The sequence below is a fragment of the Octodon degus genome, unplaced genomic scaffold (genome assembly GCF_000260255.1).
Source record: "Octodon degus isolate 3935 unplaced genomic scaffold, OctDeg1.0 scaffold00069, whole genome shotgun sequence".
In the NCBI taxonomy this organism is placed as follows: domain Eukaryota; kingdom Metazoa; phylum Chordata; class Mammalia; order Rodentia; family Octodontidae; genus Octodon; species Octodon degus.
Window position 1 is genome coordinate 2,025,524 of NW_004524645.1, and position 25,723 is coordinate 2,051,246.

The following is a 25,723-nucleotide window of genomic DNA, read 5'->3' on the forward strand; positions in this document are numbered from 1 at the left end:
AAGAGGAGAGGAGAGGAGACGAGACGAGACGAGGAGAGACGAGAAGAGAAGAGACGAGAAGAGAAGAGAAGAGAAGAGAAGACAAGAGAAGACAAGTGAAGACAAGAGAAGACAAGAGAAGACAAGAGAAGACAAGAGAAGAGGCAAGATAGTTAACTCAGGCTGACAGATGGCATTCTCATGTTTTTATGTATAAGACAGACAAATGAAAAGACTGATCATTTTTACAGTACCTTTTCAAACATCATCCCTGCCAGACATATGCAACTTATGACAGTCATTTTTTCCATTAATGAGATAAAATACCTGGCACTTTCAGTTTAAAGGAAGGAAGGTCTGTCTAGCTCATGGTTTCATAGGTATCTTTTCATCTTGGCTGATTCCAGGGCAGCAACATGGCGGCGGGGCACAGTAAGGAAATCTGCTCAGGTCACGGCATAACACAGGGAAGTGCACATGCCAGAGATGCACCCTCTAAAAGCAAAGCCCCCATGTCCCACCTCCTCCCATGGCTGCACCTCCTAGGACATTCAGTCAGGAACTCATTGGTGGATTCATTGTGAGGAATATGGCACCCTGAGGTCCGGTCATCTCTAAGGAAGTCTTTCAATCCATCCAATTTGGAGATTAAGATCAACTGACACACCACTGTACTATTTTTTTAAGTAGTATTTAAAGGGTAAAAAAGTTAAAATAGAATGCTTTTTTAAAAGCAAAGCATAACGTAGGCCAAAAAAGTATCCCCTGAAATATTTTTAAAAGGAAACACACAGAAGAACATTAGGAAAAGTGTTTATATTTTGATCCAGTTAATTCAGAATAGGCTAAATTTAGATACGTGATAGAACTTTTTGCTCCAAGTATGAATCCATTCCCCATGAAAAATGAACAAGAATGAATGTCCTTCGGAATGGTGTGGTGATTGCAATGTTAAGTCCTTGAGAATATGCAGTATGTCTAATGATAAATTATCAACCTTTACTACTAGCACAATAGCTTCTTTAGTTAGGATAAGTTACAGGAAATATCATTATTTAAAAACAAATTTCCATAATTTTTTTATTAATCTATTTTTCATTTCAGAGGTTTTCATTCATTCAGCTAATCTTGATTGCCAAGTGATTATAGTTATTGAGGTTTGAATGTAAATAAAAGAATTGGGGTTACAAATCAGTCTATAGGGTGAGCGAGACAGCTCAGTGGAGTAAGCATCTGCTCAGGCAAGCGCAGGGACTGGGATTCAATCCCGGGTGCCACATGCTGCACCGGCGCTGCCCCTGGCTGCACTGATCTGGCCACTGAGACTGGGCATGGTGGCGCACACCTGGAATGCTAGTGCTGGGAGGCTGAAAACAAGAGGATCACTATGAGTCTGAGCTTGTAGCGAGACCCTGTACAAGATACATACATTAAAATAAAAAAGCAAATTGGTCTGTAGTTTACTTTTAAAAGGCTCATGATACCATTTTGGCATGGAGATACCATTCACAAATAAATAAAAAGACACAATTAAAATGTGGATCCATATGCTACAGGACACATTTACAATATTTTCTTATCTATTATAGAAAACTTATAGTATGTAAAATTCATTAACCTAATTTATTTGAATCTAATGTTCGCTGTAAAGTGACTTAAAAAATCTTTAAACATTCATATAATAAAATCACATATTTTTAAAAATAAATGAATGGTACAGAAAACTAGATACAGTGGGATAATGAGGTGGGGAATTTGAATGATGCCTAGAGTTGATCTTAAGATGTTCATACAACAGCATCAAGTGATTTTTTTCCCATGACTTTTCTCATCTTTTTCTATAATTGGACATTTAAGTTCTTATTATTTAATGAAAGTTTAAAACTACAGGCTCAATTCAACCGGTTGAACATTCATTATCTATTAATTCAGGTACTTAATATAGACTCAAAAGTCAAGTAAATAAACTTAGAGCAAAGCACAACTTAAAATATGTAAGAAAGAAAGAAATATTCAGGCAGACTGCTTATTTCTGCATAGCTTTGTGGGAGTTAAGATGCTATGAAGATATACCGGACTGAGTCTAGAACCTCTGAGGTCCAGTTTTAATTTTGCTGCTTCTAATGTACATAATCTCAGTGACATCAACCATCTTCTCTAGGATTTTGTTCACACACCTGTAAACTTGAGAGATTTCTCTCTCCTGTTGTATCACCTTAATGAAGGTGTTATGGGGACCAATAAAACTAACACATTTAAAAATATCTCATTTGTTGCAAGGGAAGGATAATAATAAAAATTTTCATTGGCAATAGATGAAACAAATTAAACATTTTTTGACTTTTTGAGACAGAGTCTCCCTCTGCAGCTCAGGCTGGCCTTGAGCTCACTTTGTAGCCCAGGCTGGTCTGCAACTCACAACAGTCTTCCTGCTTCAGCTTGATGAGTGCTGGAATTACAGGCACGTGCCACCATACCCAGCCTTTCTTCATTTTTTTTAACTTATGCCTCTTTGAGACATGGTCTCGCTATGCAGCTGAGGCTGGCTTTGAACTCACAATGAAGAGAAATTAAACATGTAAGAAAAATAGAATCATTTCACATGGAGATGGGCTCTGTGATGCTTTTTCTTGATTAACCATCAAGACATCCCTGTCTCTGTCTCCTTTGGCCCACAGAGAAAAATTATTCTTTTTCCCTCACTTAACACTTCTGGTGGGTGACCAAGTTAAAAGACGTTCTTTTGATATGTCTCTGGCACTAACCTCCCTCTGTATTTCTAATTTCGCAGCCTCTGTCCTCTTGGTCCGTAAGTGCAATGGGCTTGAAGCCCTCTGTTGTAGTCTTCTCTTCTTAGCTCTTTCTCTTCCTGTAGACCATGCATCTTCCTGCTGCTCACATCATTAGAAGTTAAGTTTCCAGGAGGAGGAACTGCCTGACTTGCTGACTTGGAACTGATAAAAGTTCCTAATGTTCCAGTTCTTTGTCACCTCACCTTTCCTATAGCTTGTGCAAGATCATGTGTATGGACCTTGGCCATAGTATCACAAGGGAGGCCCTATAGCTTCTTTCTAGAAAAGAATTTTCTCCATATTGAAAAATGGGAATATTCTTCTGCATCCCTTAATGCAGTTATGGACATGAAAGATCCTGGTAACAACTATGGCCACTTTGCTGCTGAAGAGCACACAGCAGAGAGAGAGAAGTTCCCCGCCAGGTTTCATACTATGTAAGATAATAAGTCCTCACACCTGAAGCCACTTGTAGTTGATTATTTTCCTCCTTGCCAGTCAAACACTTTCTACACATTGCCTCTTTTTTCTCCTCTAATTTTGCTTTCCTGATTTTCTTTCCAGAAGCTTCTATTGGCACATTTATGACCCTCCCCTCCACTCACTCACTCATTCATTCTGTATTTAGGACAGGCCTACAGGGTGTTCAGAGTCTCACTATGTAGATCTCACTGGTAGTGATCTTCCTGTTTGCAGCCTCCCAAACGCTGGGATTACAGGCGCGTGCCACAACGCCCAGTCTTAATCGCCATCTCAGTGCACCTCAGGGGCTGGGCAGGCATGGCATGCCGGGGATCGAACCCCAGCCACTGCACTCTGACTAAGCAGGCGCTTTAGTCTGCTGAGCTATCAGGCTGGCCCTCATTCATTCAATTTTATGGTTCTTTAGAACTCAAATGAGGGTGGGATATTATACCCAAAGGGTACTCAGGGAATGGTGTGGGAATGGCTAAAAATAATGCTAATCAATCTCCCAGGGCTATGTTCTGCATGGTGTATACTGGTTACGTTGCCCTTGTCTGACTCTGTTGTTTTCTTATAAATGGTATCAATATTGTGCTGTGGCAAATCTCCTTGCTGTTCATTTCTAGAGGACAATAATAAAGTTCCTTTCCCAGGTGAAGGTCATCAAGGTTTTCTGCAGTTTTAAAGCTACTGTTCTCATCAACATAAAACCTCCCAAAATGAAAAGTATAGCTCAATAAGCAAAACTTCTATTCATTTTTGTGATTTTGTGTATAACAAAATGGGAACTAAGGAGTAAGATAGTGCAAAACACTTTATTTCACTACGGGTTTTTTTTTTTTTCTCAAGCAATTCATCAAGTTTAAAGGAAAAAAAATACTCAGCTCCTCAAAGTGTTTCTTTTCTTACAATTTATTAGTTTAAATCAAAATCACTATTGGGTTTTATCAACCAGTAAGTAATTATATGTTAAGGGTACCATTTATGGTTGTGTTTATCCATAGACTCAACCCCTTAGATTTTAATGTGTTCCTTCAAAGCATACTGCTATTCCAAAAATCAAAAGAACTTGTACTCTTCTGTTTAAGAGAAAAAATGTAAACACTGCACATATAAAGGAATAAAACTGTCATAATTAAAATGTGCCCTATCGAATTAACAATGAAACCTTGACAATTGCCTAGGCTATAACTGCTATGCGGCAGTTTATTCCATAAAGCAGAGAGGGAAAACTGGTGCGAGTTTTCTCCATTTAGTAAGACATGTAACAAGCCGTTAAGTACTTCTCCAAGAGCAACTCCCTGGCCCCCGCCTCACTGTACTCGCCCCTAGATGTTTCCCACTCAGCCACCACCTTGCCCTTGACCAAGAAGGATGCTCTGGCATTTGAAACTCTAACACTCCCTGGCGAAAGTAAATATCACTGGAAATCATGATGACATTTTTTAGCTAGCAAACACACTAAAAGAAGTCACTTAGGCTGTTTATGGGAGCAAAACTCAAACAAGGGCAGGCTTGGCCTCAGACCTTTTGTGTGGCTCTATTGTGACAGTGATTTCATACTTGAGGGTGATCTGGATGCATTTGGAGGATAGAGAAGCATTCAATTTAACAAATATTTCTCAAGTGAAAGAAACCTGCCAGACAGAGTCTTATTTTTTGTTTTGTTTTCATTTTTGGCAATTAGGACACCTTTATAAGCAAAACAAACAAACAAAAATAAAAGCAAAAACAACAAATAGGAAAAAAGCTCAGGAACCATGGAGCTATTTTAGAAGAATAAATAATGAAGATGAAGAAAAATGTGCCGTCTTTGCTCCATAGCAACAAGCTAAAGGGGATGGAAACTGCCCAGGAGCAAATATGCTTCTGCTTCCTCCTGCCTGGACCAGATGCCAATGGTACAGGTGTTGTATCTTTGCAGACAGGGACAAGGTGAGCAGACCCCAGCAGGAACACAGACCGGCTGTTGAGACCATCTGTAAGCCTTAACTTCTAGTGGGTGGCTGGACTGACTAGTCCACAGATAAAAATGCATTCGCTCACTATTTTCAAAACAGCTAAAATACAGTTTCTCCTTCCATGCAACAAATAGACTCTGTATCCGAGATATACCACACCTGAGTGCTTCTTGTGTTTGTAAGGAAGCATCGTGATGTAATAATTCTTTGGATGATCAAAGACCCAATCCAAAAGTGAGCATCTGAGATGAATATTATCTTTTCATGTGAAGAAATACAAATGGCAAATAAACATATGAAAAAATGTTCATCATTGCTCATTTGAGAAACACAAATTAAAACAATACTGAGATTCCATCTCACCCCAGAATGAATAGCTATCATCAAGAAGTCAGCCAATAACAAATGCTGAAGGAGCTGTGGGAGAAAAGGAACCTTTCTCCACTGCTGGTGGCAGTGCAGACCGGTACAACCATTGTGGACTCAGAGTGGAGATTCCAAAACAACCTAGGATAAGAAGTTCCATTTAGGGCTGGCCAAACAGCTCAGCAGATTAAAACAACTGCAAGCAGGCCCAGGGGCCAGGGGTTCGATCCTAAGGCCTGCTGTGCTAGCCCTGCCCCTGGAGCACGCTGAGACAGCAATTGAGACTGGGTGTGGTGGCAAGCACCTGTAATCTCAGCTCTTGGGAGGCTGTAAGCAGGCGGATCACTCCGAGCCTGATCCAGTAGTGAGACCCTGATCACCCTGTAGACCCTTCCCTAAAATACAAAATAAATAAATAAATAGAGTTCCATTTAACCCAGCTATTTCCCTCCTGTATATTTTTGTAAAAGAACGAAAAACATAGCACAACAATTTCTGTGCACTCATGTTATAGCAGCACAATTTGTGATAGCTAAATCTTGGAAGCAACCCAAGTGCCCATCACCTGAAGAATGGATAAAGAAGATGTGGTATTTTTATATAATGGAGTATTGTTCAGCTATAAAAAAAGGATAGATATGAGACTTTTGTTGGTAAATGGACGCAACTAGAGAACATACTCAAGTGAAATGAATCAGACTCACATGTACAAACATCATGTTGTCTCCTCAGTGTGAGAACCCGAAAGGGTAAATGAAATCTGCAGGGTACAATAGATACTGTGAAAAGGGAATGAACTTGTTCAAAAGGAAGGAATTAATGAGATGAGGAAAGGATGGGAGTGGGGGAAAGAGTATATCTATGTATGTAAGCAGGATGACTTGGATAATTGTACTGTGGATTTCTGCTGGTGTGTGGAAACGTTTATTTATTTATTTATTTATTTTAAATTTTTATTTATTTATGAGAGAGAGAGAGAGAGAGAGAGAGAGAGAGAGAGAGAGAGGCCAGCTCAGCCCACCAGGGGGCGGGCTGGCTGGCATGTGGTGCTGGGGGATTGAACCGCGGTCCCTGATGCTTTTGCTAAGCTTGTTCTAAGTAGGTGCTTTAGACCACTGAGCCATCTCTCCAGCCCTGTGGAAACGTTTAATTACTGCTTAATGTCAATAAAATTATGGAAAAAAATTACTGCTTAATGTTAATGGTTAAATATTTTTGGTCTTGTGCTTTCATTTTTTCCCCTTTTTCTCCTTTCTTAATTTCTTTCTTTCTTTGTTCTTCCAATTTTGCACATATATATCTGGTAATCCGAACAACTAATTTGAAGAGAACACTATGCAATACAATACATAATGCCAAATTCATATTATTTTGTTTAGTAAAACTCTTATCATTTGTAATTTATTCTGTTTAATATTATTTTGTGTGCTCTTTAAAAATTAAAAAAATAAAACAAAAAAAATCTTTGGGTGAACAAACTAGGCTTCCTCCTCATGAAATGGTAGTAAAATTGAGATAAGCCAATGATACATGTAATGACTAGCCCAACCTGTAACACACAAACAATGCTTGTTTTTGCTGTACAAAGATGGAAATCATATACAATTATCTGGATATGTTGGTAGAGGTGGATTCTTGTTTGATGACCTTGATGACCACATGGCTTCTTTTAATTTGACATGCAAAATTATTACCAAAAAATGTAGTTTGTCAGGAGGTAGGCATAAAAGGAACACAAAACAAAATGAAGCTTGGCTTCTGAGCTTGGAATCCCGAAAGTCACAACTTCGGGTCCTTGCTCCTAATTGTGTTCACTTAAAATTTCCCATGTGTAGGGCTGGCCAGATAGCTCAGCAGATTAAAGTACCTGCTTAGGCAGACGCAGGAACTGGGGTTCAATCCCCAGCATGCTGTACCAGCCCAGCCCCCGGAGCGTGCTGAGAGGATGATTGAGACTGGGCATGGTGGTGCACGACTGTAATCCCAGCACTAGCGAGGTTGAAACAGGAGGACCACTATGAGTCTGATCTGTCTTAGTGAGACCCTGTAGACCCTGTACTGAAAAAAATTTCCTATGTGTGCTGAGCAGGTCTCCAGCTCAGACTGATGGGCAGTGAAGTGGGAACCTTCTTCTTTCCCACATTCCCATTGCATTCTGGACCTGTTACAGGCCTACAAGGGTGGGGCCTTCTCTTCTTTGATCCCCTCCACAAAAAGCCCTCATAGGAATCCTGTAATACACACTGGCAGAGTGAGCTGACACTTTTCCTCTCCCACTACAAAGCTCTAATTATTCAAGAACAATGTCATTTTTACTCTGACATTCTCAATACCAGATATAGAAGCAGTAACTTTCTGAACAATTAGTGTGTTGATGATTTGGTCAGTGAATGATTTCTACTTATAAATCACCAGTGGCTATTTCTAGGAATGCTTGATTCTTTATCTTTTATTTCCAGTGTCTTCCATAAAGTTCCATTTTACATTAGGCAGTTTTTAAATACTTGGTACAGAAATCTCAAGGGTGTGAGTGTGGGATCCAGACAAACAAAACAACATTGACAAAGAAGGGCTGACCAAATAGCTCAATGGACTCAACTGCCTGCTTAGGCAGACGCAGGGGCTGCAGTTCAATCCTGGCCTGCAGTGTGGGCCCCAACCCTGGGGCATACTGAGACAGCATTGAAACTGGATATGGTGGCACACACCTGTAATCCCAGCTCCTGGGAGGCTGAACACAGGCTGATCACTATGAGTCCAGTCTACATAGTGGGACCCTGTAGACCCTGTACTAAAAAATATATATATAAAAAAGAAAACGAAAAAGACAAAGAGTTGTAGTACTTATTCCAAAAATAAATACTGCATCCTTTGTTCTGCCAAGTACTTTTCAGATGCGTAGATGTCAGGGAACAGAACAAACAAGAATCCCTGTTTTTGTAAGGTTTGTATTCTCTTAGGTTTTGACTTATGATAAATAAATTATAGAACAAGTCACGAAATGGTAAATACTGTGGCATAGCGAAAGAGATCAAGATTAGGAATAAAGGGCATGTGTGGGAGCAGGTCTGGGTGTCATCCGGAGTGGTCAGGGTGAGCTTTAATACCAAGGCGGCACCTGATTGTGCTTTGATAGAGCAGGCATCATACCACTTCAGTGTATTATAACAACAATCTTTTTTAAAGTACCCGGTATATTTCAATCCTGTCCCAGGAGCCTTAAAATGTTGTTTCTAATTGTCAAAATCATCCCATGAAATAGGTTGCTTCACCTTCTTTTCTTCACAAGAAGAAAATGAAATTTACTAAAGATTACACAGCAAACAAATGGCTGTGCAAAAATGTGACTTTGGTCACTCATTTCAAGTCTCATCATGAGGTCCTTCCACCCTACAGTATCTCCCAACAAGAGGTTTCCTAGGGTATGTGTAGGAATCTGCCAGATCCCCTGGAGGAGTTCATTAAACAATGCGGATTCCTGAGCCCCATGCTGGTGCTACCCATTCAGCTTTCTGTAGAGTGGCCTAGGAATCAGAATGCCAAACAAGTCTCCTTGTGAAATCCGCTGCGTGGCTCCAGTTGGAGAACTGCTATTATAATGTGCTGCCTCAGTCTGTTGATAGAGCTGCCATGATGCTTGCTATCAGGAAGTATTTCTAGCTTCAGGATTTACAGATAAGTGCTTAAAAACCAAGCCTCTTAGCCTGACTCTTGAACTGTATGTTAATCTCTAAATTTGTACTGTGTGCCAATGCCAGGTTTTTATCTGCCCCTTCCCACTAAGTCAGATCCCAGCCACATGAGAGAGGTAGTCTCAGTATGGGGAAATGAAGGACACTGAGTACAAACTTGGGGCTCCTTCCAGACTGCTGGGGGTTTCCAAATGCATGCACTAGTTCTTCCGTGGAATCACTGCCTCTCGGGTACATTCTGCCTTCAGGGACAGGCTGTAGCCACCTCGCCTAACACATCTTGCTTTTAGTCCAAATGAAACTGACATCATTATTTCTGATCATATGAATTTTTGCAATGACTTGAAGCTGCAGTTGCTACCTACCTTTCACCATCAGCTCTTACACAGCCTTCTTTTTCCTCATTTGAAATTTTAATAAATCCAAAAGCTTCTTAAAACAACAAATCAAAGCAAAATTATTTATGTATATATAAAAAATACATTTCTGTCCACCCACACAGACTAACTTTATCCAACTAACCACCAGCTTCGGTGTAACCACCTAAACTCAAAAATGCCAAGAATGCTAAGAAAATCCACATTATGAAGAAATCAATTTTTTGTGCTCTTTGGAACTATAAGGGGGATGGGGAGTAAGAGTTACAGCAGTGGTGGCAAACCCGTGGCACATGTGCTGAAGCCAGCTGTTTGTATCATTGAAAGCTTCGAAAGGTTTGCAGTTTGCTGTGCTAGAGCATTGGGCTATGAGGATTTCAGAAGCAGAAGGTACGGTGTATGTCACTCATTCAAGCACAGTCCTTGGATAACAAAACAAATAGAAATCATAGAAGATGTGTTCATGTGGCTAACGCATAGCGGACAGGACTACAGTAAAGTTTTTGAATCCCAGTTTATTTGTATAGATCTAGGCTTGGAATCTTTGTCCCCCATCCTACTTTATTGTTCTCTTTACTGTCAGTATACGATTCCCATAATCTAAGGAGATCAAGAATGATTACATTAGTGGTTAACTAACTGCTGAACAGATATCCTCAGTACTTCTTATCTCCAAACCTTTTCACACATGTACATGGTAAGGACTGGTAAATTGGGGATCATACCCTATAGAAGTCCCATAAAATCAGTCACTAATTCAATGTATATTTTTGTGTTGCCAGGTCCCATGAACAGAAATAATGCAGTCAAGTGGCTGGGAATGGACAAAAATTCACATTTTAGTAAGGAAACAGAAGAAAGAAGAAATATTAACAAAATTCTCCATTAGTAATGGTGAATGTTAAGGGGAAAAAGCAGGAAACAGCAACAGGGAGGGAGGGAGGGAGGGAGGGAGTGTGTGTATGTACATGGTGGTGGTGGAGGAGCTGCATTTTAGATAAGGTAGTCAGGAAAAGCCTCCTTAAGAGGAAAAGCCCATCACTTGGGAAACTACATATGAGCTATAGCCCAGGACAGTTTTGACATCAATCTTCTTAGAAAATGATAAACACATCAAACTGGGCAAAAGTTGGGGAAAGAGGAATGCTGGTCATTTTCTCCTGTTCCTGGCTATCCAGGTGGCGGGAAATAGGGAAAAGATAGATGGCACAATTAAAATGATGGCAGCTGTACTTTCAAGAAAGTTTTGTTTCTGAGGTGAAAAGAAATGCGTAATGGTTTGTCGTTTCATATAAAGGAGAACTTTGCTTGGAAAACAGAATTTAGAAAATAGAATTAAGATAGATGAGAACTATTATTTTGTTAAAAAAAGTTCAGAGAACATGAAGTATTGCCAAGACTAGTTGGCAAGATGATATGTGACTTAAAAACCTGATGAACATGTTGAAAAGTTCAGACATTTGATTCATCCAAACATGAAATTAATTACAAGGATTTGCGGTAAAGTATGAAATTTATATAGAGTCAATGATTAAATCAACATTTTTGAGAGCTTACTTCCCATGTGCAACACAGGGACTATGCCTCAGGGACGCAAAAGATCAAGACAATATTCTACCTCAGTGAACTTTTCTCCATGGTAAATTCATTTTCTCTTCCTCTGGGGCACTCAGCTAGAATGCATTTCCCAGCCCCTCTTGGAGTTAAGTGTGCCTTGTGGATACATAGGGTAGGGCTTGGGGATATACAATAGATGCTCTTTCTTCCTCGGCCCATATAATCATAGGGGATGGCAGAGTCTCCAGATGCAAAGAACTGTGATTAGTTTGGTCACCACCTAAAAGACTGTCCACCACATATTTGATTAATCATTATATCAATAGCTTATTTATGTCTATAGTGTCAAAGTATGGTGATATGAACCAGCTTGTGCTGCTCAAATAACATAATTAGAAATTAACACTTGCTTAGTCTTTTGCAATTTGTGGAATGCTTTCACACATCAAATGATTTTGCTAACCACTATGGGAATTAGGCCTTTCACAGGAGTTTCATTTGATGCCCAATCAGTATTGAATTACTTGATCACAATCATATAGGTGAGACACAGAGCACAACCATTCTAAATCACTGTATCTTGAGTTGTTTTTTTAATGGCATTCAACAAGCTTAAAGATAAATCCAAAACAAGGTATTTGATATGCATAGACAAAACTCTTGAGGAGATTCAAGAGTCGATCAACCTTCTTGGGTGAGGAGCTACAAAAGGATCTAGTGGAATAGGTAGGCTTTATGATGTTTGCAAATTGACAAGAAAAATGGGACGAGCATGGAGAAAGTTCCTATAAGTTTTAACCTGCAATATGAATGGAGAATAGAAATAGAAGGGAATTGGCATTTGTTCTAATGTTTCAAGGGAAGTTGGAGCAAGCCATGCAATTTCATGAAGGAAAACAGGAACTGGTAACTCAATACAAATCAAAAAAATATTTATTGAGTGTCTGCCAGATGGAAGGCCTTCCAAAAGTGTACAGAGGATACAGAGAGGAGATAACAAGGGCATAGCCCTTGTTTTAAATGGATATATAATCTACTAGGGGAAATGATCATAAATGACCATAACACAATGTCGAGTAAGATAAACATTAATAAGAACAGTAATGGAGTTCAACAGACAGAGAAGTGGCATGGAAGTGACATGGAAGGACACAGGAAGGAAAGGTGAAATTTCATGCTGGAGGTAGATTGTCAAGATTGACCTTGGGCAAAGTGCGGTCATCAAGTCTGGTTATGAATACATGAATTCGTGTGGACTGCAAATAGAATTCGTAAAAGAAAACTTTTATCAAAAATATTCTCAGCCTGGACCACTGCTTTTGGAGTAAATGACTCCAAAATTTGATTGCTGTTTAGGGGACAACAAAACGAAGTTTTCAATTTTTGCATGTTTGTTTAAAAATGGAATCATAAACTAGCAGTGAAAGCAGTTATAAAAATGTCTATTCCTATGGAAACAAACTGACTTCCAATGACTATAGTCAGTTACCAGCATTGCAAATCAGAAGGTGGTGAACTTGAGTTTCATTGTATATCACAGGCAATCAGGATGCAGTTCACTGAGATGTCCTGCCACCGAATGGTCACCTACCATGAACAGTGTTTCATAATTTTCAATCATCTTCTGCACTACAGCAATGATGGCTGTGCTCTCTTCAGCCCGGGCTGAGCTCTGGACGGAGAATTCTTTGTCTGATGACTTCTGCTTGTGCAGTAGGTTGGGTCCAAATATGGTGGCCAAGTTTAGAGATGTCATTTTGTTGCCAGTGACCTGTTGCAGAAGAGAATACCAGCACTGTTGTTATGTTTGCTTTCCAAAATGCTGGTGACTCTTTTATCAATGAAACTTTCCTTTCCATTTGTTTGTTATAAGGGCATTATGTCTGTCAAAAACCACAAGGAGAGCTATCATTTTCCTTTTGCTTTGTGTCTTGGATAAAAGTTAATAGCTCAGTGTTCATCTCAGTAGTATATTGATTAAAAATTTGTAACACGGGCCAGGGACATGGCTCAGTAGAATAAGCGCTTACCTGGCAAGTGCAAGGGCCTGAGTTCAATCCCTGGTTCCACAAAAAAATGCAACACTATATTTCATTGTCAAACTGGTACTATATAAAATTTCCAATCTGTCTGCACTTAAAAATATTGATATCCATCCATGAATTCATATCTTTCCCTCATTTACCCATGAATTCAGTCTCTCCATTGATCAATCCACTCAACACCTACTGTGGCTAGCCATTTTTCATGGATTACAATTATTTAAAATTCTTCTGCCAATGCTTATAGCACAGTCATTACTTAAAATGCCTCATGTACTAGGAACAAAATAAACATCATTTTGGGGCAGTCAGTACAAAGAATGAAACTGTCAATTCCGGAGACTCTAGGAACACTGTTACAGAGGTGTCAGCATTGTTCTATAATCTGAGAGGAGGAATAGAGCCTGCAAGGCTGAAAAGCGGAGAGTTTGGGAAAGGGTCTGTTTCACGGTGGAGCAAATACCATAGACGATGCCAAACATGTGCAATGTGTCAGAGTGCCAGGAAGCCAAGTGTAGCCAGGCTGCTGCAGGAAAGCCAGACAAAGCCAGATGAGAGAAAAGAGTGCAGATGGTGACTCAGGCAAGAGGACTCTGCATAAGGAGAGTGGAGCAGAAGTTCAAATGTGCTAGCCCCTGTGGCAAATATTCACTGAGATACTCATATGACACACCCCTCCAGATCAGACGCCCTGATGGTTCTAATGGTCTAGCTCAGAGCCATTTCAGTGGTGTGGTAGGAAGTGGAAACAGTGAGTGGAGACCCTTTCTTCAAAAGGTCTCACAGATAAGGAGAAAGAACAAAGATGGGAGGAAAAAAAAGGGTGTGCAGGGTGAAAAATAGGAACTTTCTTTTTTTCTGCAGAACTGGGAAATGAAACCAGTCTTTGCACTCAGCTATGTCCCCAGGCTTTTATTTATTTATTTATTGAGACAAGGTCTTGTTAAGATGCTCAGTTGCTCAGCCTGGGCTTGCGTTTATGCTTCAGCTTCCCTGAGTGCTGGGATTATAGGCATGCACCAGCCTGCCAAGCAAAGGGAAATATTCTTCAGTTTGAAGTATAAAGAAATTATTTGCATCCAATGTATGAATGAGTACAAAGCACAAGTAGGCATACAGAAACAAAATGCCCATATTTCCACCTTTTCCACCAAGCCAGCTGCTTGTAGGCTTTCCTATGTGCATACGTATGTATACACAGTGATGCTTTATTTCTAAAATGTCTTCCAAATGTCCCGTGTGTTTAGGAAGTGATCGAATTATGGAGTGCCACGAGTGCTACACATGACTTTCTCTTAGGAGGAGGAGGCTGCTTGGAGGCGAATCTCTGGAGGTGTGACCTGACCTTGTCCCAAGCTCCTCCTTTCTCTCACTCTCCTTTCTAGATGCCATGGGTTGCTTAAACTCCACCATCTTCTTCTGCCATCCTATTTCTCTCTCTCTCTCTCTCTCTCTCTCTCTCTCTCTCTCTCTCTCTCTGTTTTGGTTTTTTTTTTTTACGTATTTAGTACCAGGTCTACAGGGTCTCACTACACAAATTGGTCTCGTAGTCATTCTTTCTGTTTTTCAGCCTCCCAAGTGCTGGGATTACAGGTGCACACCGCCACGCCCAGTCTCAACCACATTCTCAGTGCACCTTGGGGATGGGGCCGGCACGGCATGCTGGGGATCGAATCCCAGCTGCTGCGCTTTGCCTAAGCAGGTGCTTTAGTCTGCTGAGCTATCTGGCCGGCCCCTGCCATCCTATTTCTGGCAGAAAGTTTGTCTACATTTTGCCCATGTCCTGAGACCTTACAGGAGACTGAGTTTAAAAGTGGTAGACTAATTAATCTTACATAAGAAATTACAAATCAGCTCAATATTCACTCATGGGTACTGTTGGAAGATTTCAGCCAGATCTACAGTGACATTCAGGAGCAGATGTGCAAAATTTGCAGTTTCAGTAGAAAGTAAGTGCTGGCAAAGTTGGGGCCATGGAACATGGATGCCAAAAAGACTAGCATTAAAACTTAGTCAAGCACCAGGAATCAGTATGCATAAATACATTCTTTATTTTATAAAATTGGCATCCCACTCCATATATTATTTTGTAACTTGTTTATTGTCTCTTAGCAGTATGGTACATTAATTGCTCAATTTCAAAAAATTCTTTCCCTTTAGCCTGGTGCATCTTGTTGCATGAAGAGATCATGATTGACTTTAACTACAGCCAAGTGATGGGTATTTATGCTGTTTTCAATGTTCTGTTATTATAAAATATAATACAAAAGTATCTTCAAAAAATAAATTTTGTGAGTTTGGCTCAGCTCTGTTGTAGGAATAAATTCCACAAGTGAAATTGTCATACTAAGGAATATAAGAACTGCTAAAGGCTTGAATATTGTTTTGATGTTTGCATGTTTGTTTGTTTTTACTTACTTGCTTCTTTTTCACATGGAAAGGAGAACCTGGCTAAGTTTGTATAAGCCGGAGTTTCTCTGTCTTGGTACTGAAGACAATGGGGCCAGATTATAACGGCCCTGTGTGTTGTCAGATGGTGAGTGGCCCTGGTCCTCTACGTGCTCGTAGCAGCCAACAGCCCCTGCCATGTTGGAGAATTATTGGTGCACGTGTGAACTTCTACTTCTCTCTTCAGTGTTCAGCTGAGAAGCCAGGACTCTCAGGATGAGGATCTTCCCCAGGAAGATCTATGCAGCTTCTGAGAAACACATGGGTATCTACACGGAATTCACAAGTTCTAATGCATCTCACCCTCATCCTGAGGCACCTACAACTGGTGGCTAACCCGCCCTGCACCTCTGGTAGGCCACATGATTTGCTTAAGGTAAGGCTGTTTTCAGGTAAATGTTTTGTAAACCAACAGAAGCCATTCCATGCGGAGAACGCTAGAGTTTCCAGGAAGTACCTCTTGTGCAGGACCTTCAATTATTTTTCTTTGTTTTATTTCACTAATATAAAGCCTGACATGTTTTCATTTCCCTTCCTGGAAATTCATGGTTAAGGAAAAAATAAAATATGTGTCATTTTCAGATTCCTCCCTTCAGAACTCAGAGGTGTCTGGAAGGCTTCCCCTCTCCCTTTTAAAGCACTATTAGGATCGTCTTCTTTTCTTTAACATTAACAAATAGAAGAATTTGTTTTCTTTTAAAAGAATGTTTAGAACAAGGATGATCTGGAGCTCTGTTTCCGCTCTCTCCTTCTCTGGTTGCTATTCTGGGAATGCAATACAATCTGTCTGTAAAATTGTACATAGATTCCAGCTGCAGACCAAACTGCTGTGGTTTGTTACCACGTTTTGTTTTGTTTTGTTGTTTTATTGTTTTTAAACTGGAAAGGAGTCTTGCTCCCCAACATCTTCCACCCTTGCTCTCCATTGCTGCATACATTCATAACCCTACGAAGCAGTTCAGCAATATATACATTTGAGGCCAGGCTGTGATTGCATGACTTAATTAGCTGGCCTGTGCAGGCAAACTTTTACCTTCACTATGTAAGTATCATACGTCATGTTTAGACCTCCTAAAAGGCTCACATTTATTAAAAATCTAGTGTGTACAAACACCGAGCTAGGGGCTTCCCACAGACCATCTTACGTCTTTATTTGCTACAAGTTTATGAACCAGCTGCTGTTGTGCTGCTTAATAAACAGAATGGGGGAACAGTGATGCCCCAAACCCCAAGGTGGTCTAGGAAGAAGCTAAGCTGACAGCTGTACCCCAGGAAGCCCTAAAATCTTTGTCATCTCCTGCCGTTCACTCTGGTGTGGAAGATCCTGCCGTGGCAATGGGGAGATGGGAAAAATGAGTTTTAAAGCAGGTCTGAAAGAGGCTGAGGCCAGAAAAGCACTGGTTGTGCCAAAATTCCAAAGCAAAAATACCACTTCCTAGAGGCACGAACCTCCTCTAGATCAGCAATAACAACTACACACTGGTTTATTTTGCCCCACAAACGTCCCTTTAAGAACTCAGTGCCAGCTATGAACTCTCTCACCAAACAAGTACACACTTACACCATAGTTTCCATGCAATGCTGGGGCTTCTTGGACTCCGGAAAAGTACTGTTTGGGATGTTTCTTACATTTGGGAGTTTCTATTTTCTTTAAGTGGCACTACAAATAACAAACTCAACGAAATTAATGACACGAAGTACACATAAGTTGGCAAAATACCGCAATTCAGTAAAATACCACTCTTTTTCTCCAAAAATGCACTGATTAGTCAACAATTTTTCTCACAACTACTTTTAGACATTTTTAAAGATCCCACTAGCTAATGATGCTTTCAATTTTCAACACCTATTAGAGAGGAAGTAGTATGTTAATTTTATAGATGAGGAAGTTCAGGCCTTCCCTGACCTCAACCCTGTTTTCCTTCCTCTTCCTCTCTATCACAAAGACAAGGTCAGGCAGCAAGGTTCTGGCAGAACCTGTGTGATTATTCAAGCCTTTCCACAATCTGGTTCAGTTCTTTCTCATACTTCAGTCCATGAAACAATAAGCTAACAAATACAAACTAACAAATATATGAGAAGTTGAAAAATGCTTTATTTCCTCACCACATTTTACATTTTGCATTTACCCTCCCTCTAGTCTATCTGTTCTCTGTTCTCTATTGGCGCATGCCAAAGCAACTAAAAAAATATGCTAAACAAATAACCTAGTTTTTGTTCCTCTCCCTTGATCCTTCACTTCTACCAGGGGTGTAAGTAACTCTTACTCACGTAGCATGCTTACAGGGCCCATTTACTCAATCCCTATACAACATTTGATATATCATTTCTGTCAGTTCTCCCCCACAGAGTCATTCCAAACTCATGTAAACCACATACATCCCTTCTCTGAGTTTCTTTAAAGGCTCTGTATTTCCTTTTTTTTTTTTTTTTTTTTTTTTTTGGTACCAGGAATCGTACTCAGGACCTTGAGCTTGCCAGGCAGGCTCTGCACTGCTGAGCTATCTCCCCAGCACTTCTACAGTGACTCCATACTGCACTCCCTGATTTTATGTTTGTCTTGTATCCTCATCTCTTCCTCCTCTTATAAGTCGCAGCATCCTTGGAACAGCCACTGGAAAATTCCAGAACAATGATCACTGCTTTAGAAGAGCTCAGGGCAGGTGTCAAGGACATACATGATTCAAATACCAAGGCCATATTTAAATGGAAACATTTATAAAGAGACTGTTGTTTCCCATATTACCAGTGACACTGGACCTTCCTATCTTACTCTCCCTGTTTCTAAACCGTCTATAGTGTGGGTTACATAATTTGCTACCAAATCCTTCCAGATTTTCACATTTTAAAGGAACCAACCACCTACCCCTACGAGGCATTCCACAGCCTATAAGTGTGGCCCAGTGTTGTTCCCCCCTTAGTACCCTTTCCTTGAGTCTGAGATGGTTGCACAAGCCACTTGTTTTCTTGTCACTGCTAACCTTTTCAAAAAAGCAATACTGTCCTTATATTTCTCCATGCTGCTTTAATAGCTGGTTTCTAGTCATTCATTTTGAAGCATGGCTTAAACCAAGACATCTGGATGCTTCATATTCTTGAAAGTAAATTAGGCTTCTCAGGCACTGCACAATACCAGTCGAAGATTGATTGATTGACTGATATTTAGAGGAATTTTGCTGGCTCAAACCCATGGGCTCAATCAATCCTCTTGCTTCAGCCTTCTTAGTGGCTGAGTCTACAGGTGCCTGTCATCATACCTGGCTCTTAAATGAAGAGCTTTTATTCTCTAAATTAAGATAAGGAAATCTAGGTTTAGAAATTTTAATAGATTGTCCAAGAACACATGGCCAGTGAATTAGAGAATAGCCAGATATTCTTAAACACAGATGATGATTTTGGTTCTTCATGACCTAAGGAGAAACTTGGCATTGTTTGGAGGTATGTTAGTTTGTCACAGCTTGTATGTGTGTGTGTGTGTAGATGGGTGGATGCTACTACTGGAATTTAATATGTAGAGGATAGTATACTGCTAAACAACCTACAAGGCAAGGGCAACTTTCACAGCAAAGGACGACTTTGCCTCGAATATCTATTGTGCAGCAGCTGGGCAACCCCGAACTAGACACCAGGAGAGTTTTATTTTATTGCTTCTAAATCCTATTCTACATTTCTTTTCCCAGTAAATCAGGTTGATTTGCACTTGACGCACATTTGGGCATGTACTAGTTATGGAAGAAACATGACCTAGTGGTAGGATGACTTTGTGAGAAATAGGAAAAGGGGCTCTTATTCAAGATCTTTTACTGTTATCAGCTGGGATATTGTGCTAATAACTCCACAGATCCATAGTGACGACAGCACACATGGCATCTCCCCCAGAATTGTGCTATTCACTGTGGGATGCTGGGTAAGTTACTGAACTCCTTTGGCTCTTAAGTTCTAGCCCTAAAATATGAGGATAATGATAATTCTTTTTTTCTATTAGGAGAATTAGCTACTGTCTCTATCTGTCCATCTATATATCTGATACAAAGTCATCAATTGGTAGATAAAGCATAAATGTTAGCTAGTACTGTAGTACGCAAAGTTTCATTTATACCTATCCAATAATACTCTTTTCTTTATTGCATAGCCTTTGGATTGAAAGAATGTCTGAGGATGATTCTGTAAAAGCATTGAGCTCAACTGGAAATTTTCCTTTCCTTACACTGAAGAAATTCTTAATCTTAATCACTTGAGACTCTTCTTTTCAGATAGTACTCAAGAAATGTCAGAGAGACAATTGGTCTATCTTCCAAGACAGGACTCTGTCTTTACTCAGTCATCAGACACATAACTCCACAGCTTCTGTTATATTTGCATAAAGGCTGACACCCAGACAGGTAATATAACAATTATGAGAATTACAGTCTACCATCAAAGAACTGCATATGCTGAAATAAGGTATCAGGACACTATTACAAAACCTGAACCCAGCAGAGTTTCACTAATTATAACTCCTATGGAGACAAATGACTAACTCAGGAAAAATTCCATTCTCACACTTACCCAGAGGAGGAGAAGGATAAGATATGCAGGATTGCTTTTCTTGATTAGAGTAAAAAGTTATATATGGACATGTCCTTTGGGAGCTATATTTGATAAGCACAGAACTGAATACGTGAGACAGTTGAGCTCTGCTTATCAGGGATTTACTTTCCTGTGGTTGAGTAAGTTGTGAATGCCTCTTGCCCTTATGGATTTCCAGGCATGTTAGCATATTAAAGAGTTTGAAACTTCCTGGGAATTCCAATGACAGGGAGAAGTGTGACTGCATGTAATCAAAGGGGAAGAGGTCTCTTCTGAAGGAGAAGACTCAAATGGGGTGTTTCTTGGTAGACCCCTTAAAATGGAGCCCAGCATCTCATTTGTCTAAAGATGAAAAAACAAAACACTTTGAAGCATGAATGCTGACCAAAGAAAACCAGAGCCTAAAACCTCAGATTCCTGGGTGTGGAAATATCACACAGAGGCCTAAGTTGGGATCAGATTGAACTAGAATATATCTAAAGGATCCATGGTACTGTGTTGAACCTGCCTCTAGCAGTTAACACCATGTGCCATCAAAATGCCATGTCCAAAGTTCAGGTATGTAGCTAAATGGTAGAACATTCATTTAGCATATTTGAAGCCCTGGGTTCCATTGTGAGTATCACCACAAGAAAAAAAAAGATGCATTAGCAAAGACAGACCTTCCAGTACCTTCTACATCTGACCTGGAATAAGGAAGGACTCCCATTGCATTCAGCAAGTCCCTAGTTTGGGGAGAAGGTTTATGGGGAGAAAGAACCCTTCAATTAGGAAATATGGTATTTCTTCCTATAGTGTAGATGAGAGCTCTAGGAACAAACTAGAAGAACAGAGGGACTAGCATATTTTAGCCCTAAGTTACATAGATCAAGGCAGTATCAAGGATGGTAGCCTCTTCCAGATAGCCTCTTCTCACCTCCACTACTGTGCTTTTATATAAGTAAAAGTGCCTCTATAGACCGCTGTTTGTCTTCTCATAAATAGAACTCAAGATCTTCAATAAAGCATCATTATGAAAACTGACAACCGTGCCTGAAAGCAACCTTGAAACATGCGTGAAGGATAATGACTGATGTGCTCCTAGGAATTGTCCTTTTAGGGCAGGCTCTTCCCAAGTAGGGTCAGAGACAGAGAGGCATCATATTCTCCTTCTGAAATATTTGGTCATGTTTCTGCCTCACCCCTGTGAAAACGTGGGAAGGGATGAGTCACAGGGTCCACAGCAGCAAGTGGGGCATACCTCTTGCCCATCTTTACTGACATTGTCGTCGGCGTGCCTGGCCACAGTGGAGAGGAACTGTAGGAGACGGTGGAGGGTGTCGCAGTTGCAGGGAGGTAGAAGGTAGATGAGGAGTTGCAAGGTGCCCAGCTGTTCCTCTGGCTCCAACACTATTCAAGGCACAAAGACATGTTGTAAGTTAGAGGAGGGGAAGCTTGGGTCATTCACACATAAAGGAGGAATGATGGTCTTCTCTCAGTTGTCTTAATAGAGAGGGTACCAAGGCAAACACATTTCTGTGCCTTCATCCATTATCTCACTCCTTTAACAGCTTAGCCACAAGACTCTCTGACAGATATAAAAACAATTAGACTTGGAGAAATGTACCACCTAGAGAATTATGAGAAAGGCAACTGCATTCTCCTTACTTTCTTTTCTGTCCTTTCTCTAGTATTTATCATGTAGATTTAATGGATTTCAGTCACATGTTGGTAAAGATATTGCTCAGAATTGGTTGGTGCTCTGAAATTTGACTTTGTAATGGATCAGAGGCCCTTTTCGGTTGAGCATAGACAAGGGGAAATTTTTCATCGGTAATACGCAGGCATGGCACAGACACTGTCTCCCGTCTCTGATGAGGGCTCATTTAAGTCACAGCTTCAGGGGAAGATGTGGATGCATAGCGATACAACTCTGGCCTATGTTTCCTTCCCCAACCTCCTTTCCTCTTCCACTTGGTCTTTATCTATACTCAGAAGTTGCTGTGCTAAAGGTCCTAAGAGTCCGCGTGGCTATGCTGTCTTGCTTCTCCTGAAATGCTGCCTGCTTCCCCTTTTTCATTCTGAGTTATTCTGAGTCCTAGACTGCCTCATATCAGAAATACCAATTCATATTTAGGCACAGACTCAACAAGAAATCTCATTGGTACTCCAAGTCATCAATTTATGGCACTCTCTATTGTCCTGGGGGTCATTTGAAAGCATCCCAAATTCTTTTTGTCCATTTCCATTTGTTTTATTGAGACTTGAGACTTTCTTCTTGCTAATTCTCCCCAGAGTAAATCTCAGAAAATTCCCCAAATAGTCCATTCATTAGAGACTGATAAATAAGGACAATAGCAGCTGTCAGAAAGTACACGTACAAAGTTCTGATGAGTGAGCTGGACATCCTGGTATTTCAAGGACATTTCCTATAAATATGGCTGTGTTACGTACAGAGAGTGTTGATGAAAGCTGTGTACAGCTCCCTGGTGAGAAGAGGGTCTGGCATGTCCCTCAGGAATTCCTTCAACAGGGCTGCCACATCATGAACACTGTGCTCCTCTTCCAGAGAGACATCAACCCCTCGGTCAAATTCCTCACGTAACTGCAACAATAATGTGGCAAGTGACAGTCACTTAACACCATACCTCGATGTTAACTGTTAACCAAGAAAAATGCTTTGATGCATGACACTTAGTATTATGTTTAACAAACAGCATGTTGTACTGATTTTCAAAGTCTAAAAATTTAGCTGTGATATAATATAATATAAATAATATGTAATATAGATGAATATCTATATATAATAAAACTATTGGTGGATTTGCTATTAATGAGGTAAACTAAAGGACTCAAAAAATTCAGCCAAAAGGTTGGAAAAAGTTAAGGAATTCTAATGAACATGGAAGGGAGAAATTAGTCTGTTACACAACAGCTCTATATGCCACCAATCTTACCATGCTGACATTTTGATAGTACACTGAAGTAACAGGAAGCAAGGATATCATTCTGCAAACTAAAAATCCTGATAAGATATTCATGACTGAGTCTTACAAGATGACATTATTTAAATAAAATCTGCGCTAGATCTGTCAAAGTAGCCTTATGAACAATGAATCAGATGAATTCCTTGCCCTAATCATAACTAAGTCCATTACAATTTATAACCACTGGAAAACACAGTAGAAAGAAGAAGATAGTAAGCTCATCTCTTGCTTTCACTCTGATGGCTCAACACTCTCTCTCTCTCTCTCTCTCTCTCTCTCTCTCTCTCTCTCTCTCTCTGTCTTTTTGAGATGGGGTCTTGCTATGCAGTTCATCCTGGCCTTGAGCTCACTTTGTAGCCCAGGCTGGTCTCAATCTCAAAAACTCAAAAATGAACCTCCTGCCTCAGCTCCCTGAGTACTGGAACTGCAGCAGTGCACTACCATACCCCGGTTCTTCTTCTTTTTGTCTTTAACTATTCTTACGCATTGTTCTCTCTTGTAGAAATAGCAATGAATCTACACTGTGCCATAAAATTCTATAATAGTTCATTTGTTCAGTCATTAATTTGTCCACTTATTCAACAAAGATTTGCTGCCTTTTCTCTGTGTACCAGCCTTTTCTACAGGCTCTTAAAGCACACTGGTAAAGGCAAAGAGAGGAGTCAAAGTCCTTACCCTCCTCCATCTCTCAGACTAGTAGAGAGATGAGGTGATAATCAAGTAATCCTACAAATGATTAGCTCTTAAAGTTTTGATGAGTGCTCCTGAAGAAAAAAATATAGGGTGCTATGAAGTGACACAATAAAATAAAATGCTGAGTGCATTAGAATATATGTCATATTCAGAATCCAACTCTTAGTGACCACTAATGATATATTTAGTAGGGAAACCCTAAATAATTTCCATGCAAAGATTTTCCCTTTGGTGGATACAGACATAAATGATGAATATGATCTGGCACTTGCCATCTGCCCACCTGATTAGAATCCCTGTTGCTGCCCTGAAATTCTCACTGCTTCCAGCCAGCTCCACATGAATGTGTGTCAGGCAGCCAGAATGAAGAGGCCCTCTACCAGTGCCACTCCAACTGCCATTAGCCAGGCCCTCCATGTTTCTTTTCTGAGCACACACACATGCAGAAAGAATGGACTGTGGAAAGAGCTTTGTCTGTGAAGTCAGTGTGACTACTTAAATTGTAAGATCTGGAATCCAATTTCTAAATTTCTCTAAGCCTTGAAAGCAGGGAGTGAAGGCAGCTAGGTGCATAGCTGGTGGGGAAATTCAGGGAGATGATATTTGTGAAAATATTCTGTAGTATTGCACGGATATGGACCTAAGAAGTGTTGCTGTACTATACTCTTGCAAGTCTCATTGCAAAATTTTAAATATTTAATAGTCTCTTGTGTGAGCATTTAGATTAAAAACCAACCAGAAAACACTCTTCTTTGGAAAGTACCCTTTAGCTTAACAAAAGAGATACATGAGGGAACATTTATTTAAATTATTTTCAATTAATATGAACAAATATAATTTCTTCAGCTTCATCCAACTAAAACTTATTTTCACATGGCTTTATTTTTGAATCACTGAATCACTGATGTCCTTTTGTTAAGAGCAACAGAGGGAAAACAGCATTTTAATTTTCTTTGACCAAGAAATGACTTCTTTTTAGAGGATTATTTGTCTTTTATGAAGCCTTCATGAACCCAGACACCTGTTTGATTAGACAAACCTGTGCTTAATGGTCTAATATTAAACTTTTGTAAGAATGTTGTGACAAAATCAAAGACTATTCTTCTCATGAAACTTGAATTGGGGATCAGTGGCTCCATGGAAACTTCAGAATTGTTTATTTTTGAGAAGTAAATGTATATGGTGAGGTTGTGGGGAAGAAGGAACCCTTCTCTCCTATTGGTGGGAGGGTAAATTGGTACAGCCAGCATGCACATCAGTATGGAGATAGCTCACCAAATCAAACTGTAGGTACCATTTGACTCTGCTATTCTTCTTCTTGGTATCTTCCTGAAAGAGGTGCAAGCATCGTACGAGAGAAATATATGCACACTCATGTTTATAGCAGCACAAGTTGGAAGACCTAAGTCTTCTAAACAGCCCAGATGGCCACAAATTGATGAACGGAAATGTACTTTATAAATGTAAGTCTTCCATTAAAAGGATAAATTGGAGGCATTTTTAGGTAAATGGGTGCACCTTGAGACCATTTTGAGTGAAATAAATTGGACACACATGTGTAAATACTTCATTGTTTCTCTCATGTAAGTAACTCAAAGTGTAAATAAGGAATAAAATGGATGATATATACTGAGGAGCAGGAAAAAAATGTTGAAATGAGAAGGGGACCAAGCAAGGGGAGTAAAGGAGGAGAAAATTTAAAAAAAAAAGAGAATAGAAGGAAGAAGAGTGGAAACAAAGCTTTTGTAAATGGGGAGGGGAATAAGAGTTGAAGAGGAGAGGGGAGTGGGCAACAAAAGAACAGTGAGGATGTATC

The 25,723-nt window shown here is 40.0% G+C and overlaps 1 protein-coding gene across 2 annotated transcripts in view; it reads right to left on the bottom strand.

Annotated features, from left to right (window-relative positions):
- Arhgap6 (Rho GTPase activating protein 6) overlaps positions 1 to 25,723 on the bottom strand; it is a 626,968-nt gene that overhangs the window by 21,653 nt on the left and 579,592 nt on the right. For both annotated transcript variants that reach the window (XM_004635035.2, XM_023719549.1), the window contains exons 7-9: positions 22,682 to 22,832; positions 21,489 to 21,637; positions 12,781 to 12,960 (exon numbers count right to left, since the gene is read on the bottom strand). In XM_004635035.2, the coding sequence (XP_004635092.1) occupies positions 12,781 to 12,960; positions 21,489 to 21,637; positions 22,682 to 22,832 (480 nt within the window). The remainder of the gene's footprint in view (positions 1 to 12,780; positions 12,961 to 21,488; positions 21,638 to 22,681; positions 22,833 to 25,723) is intronic.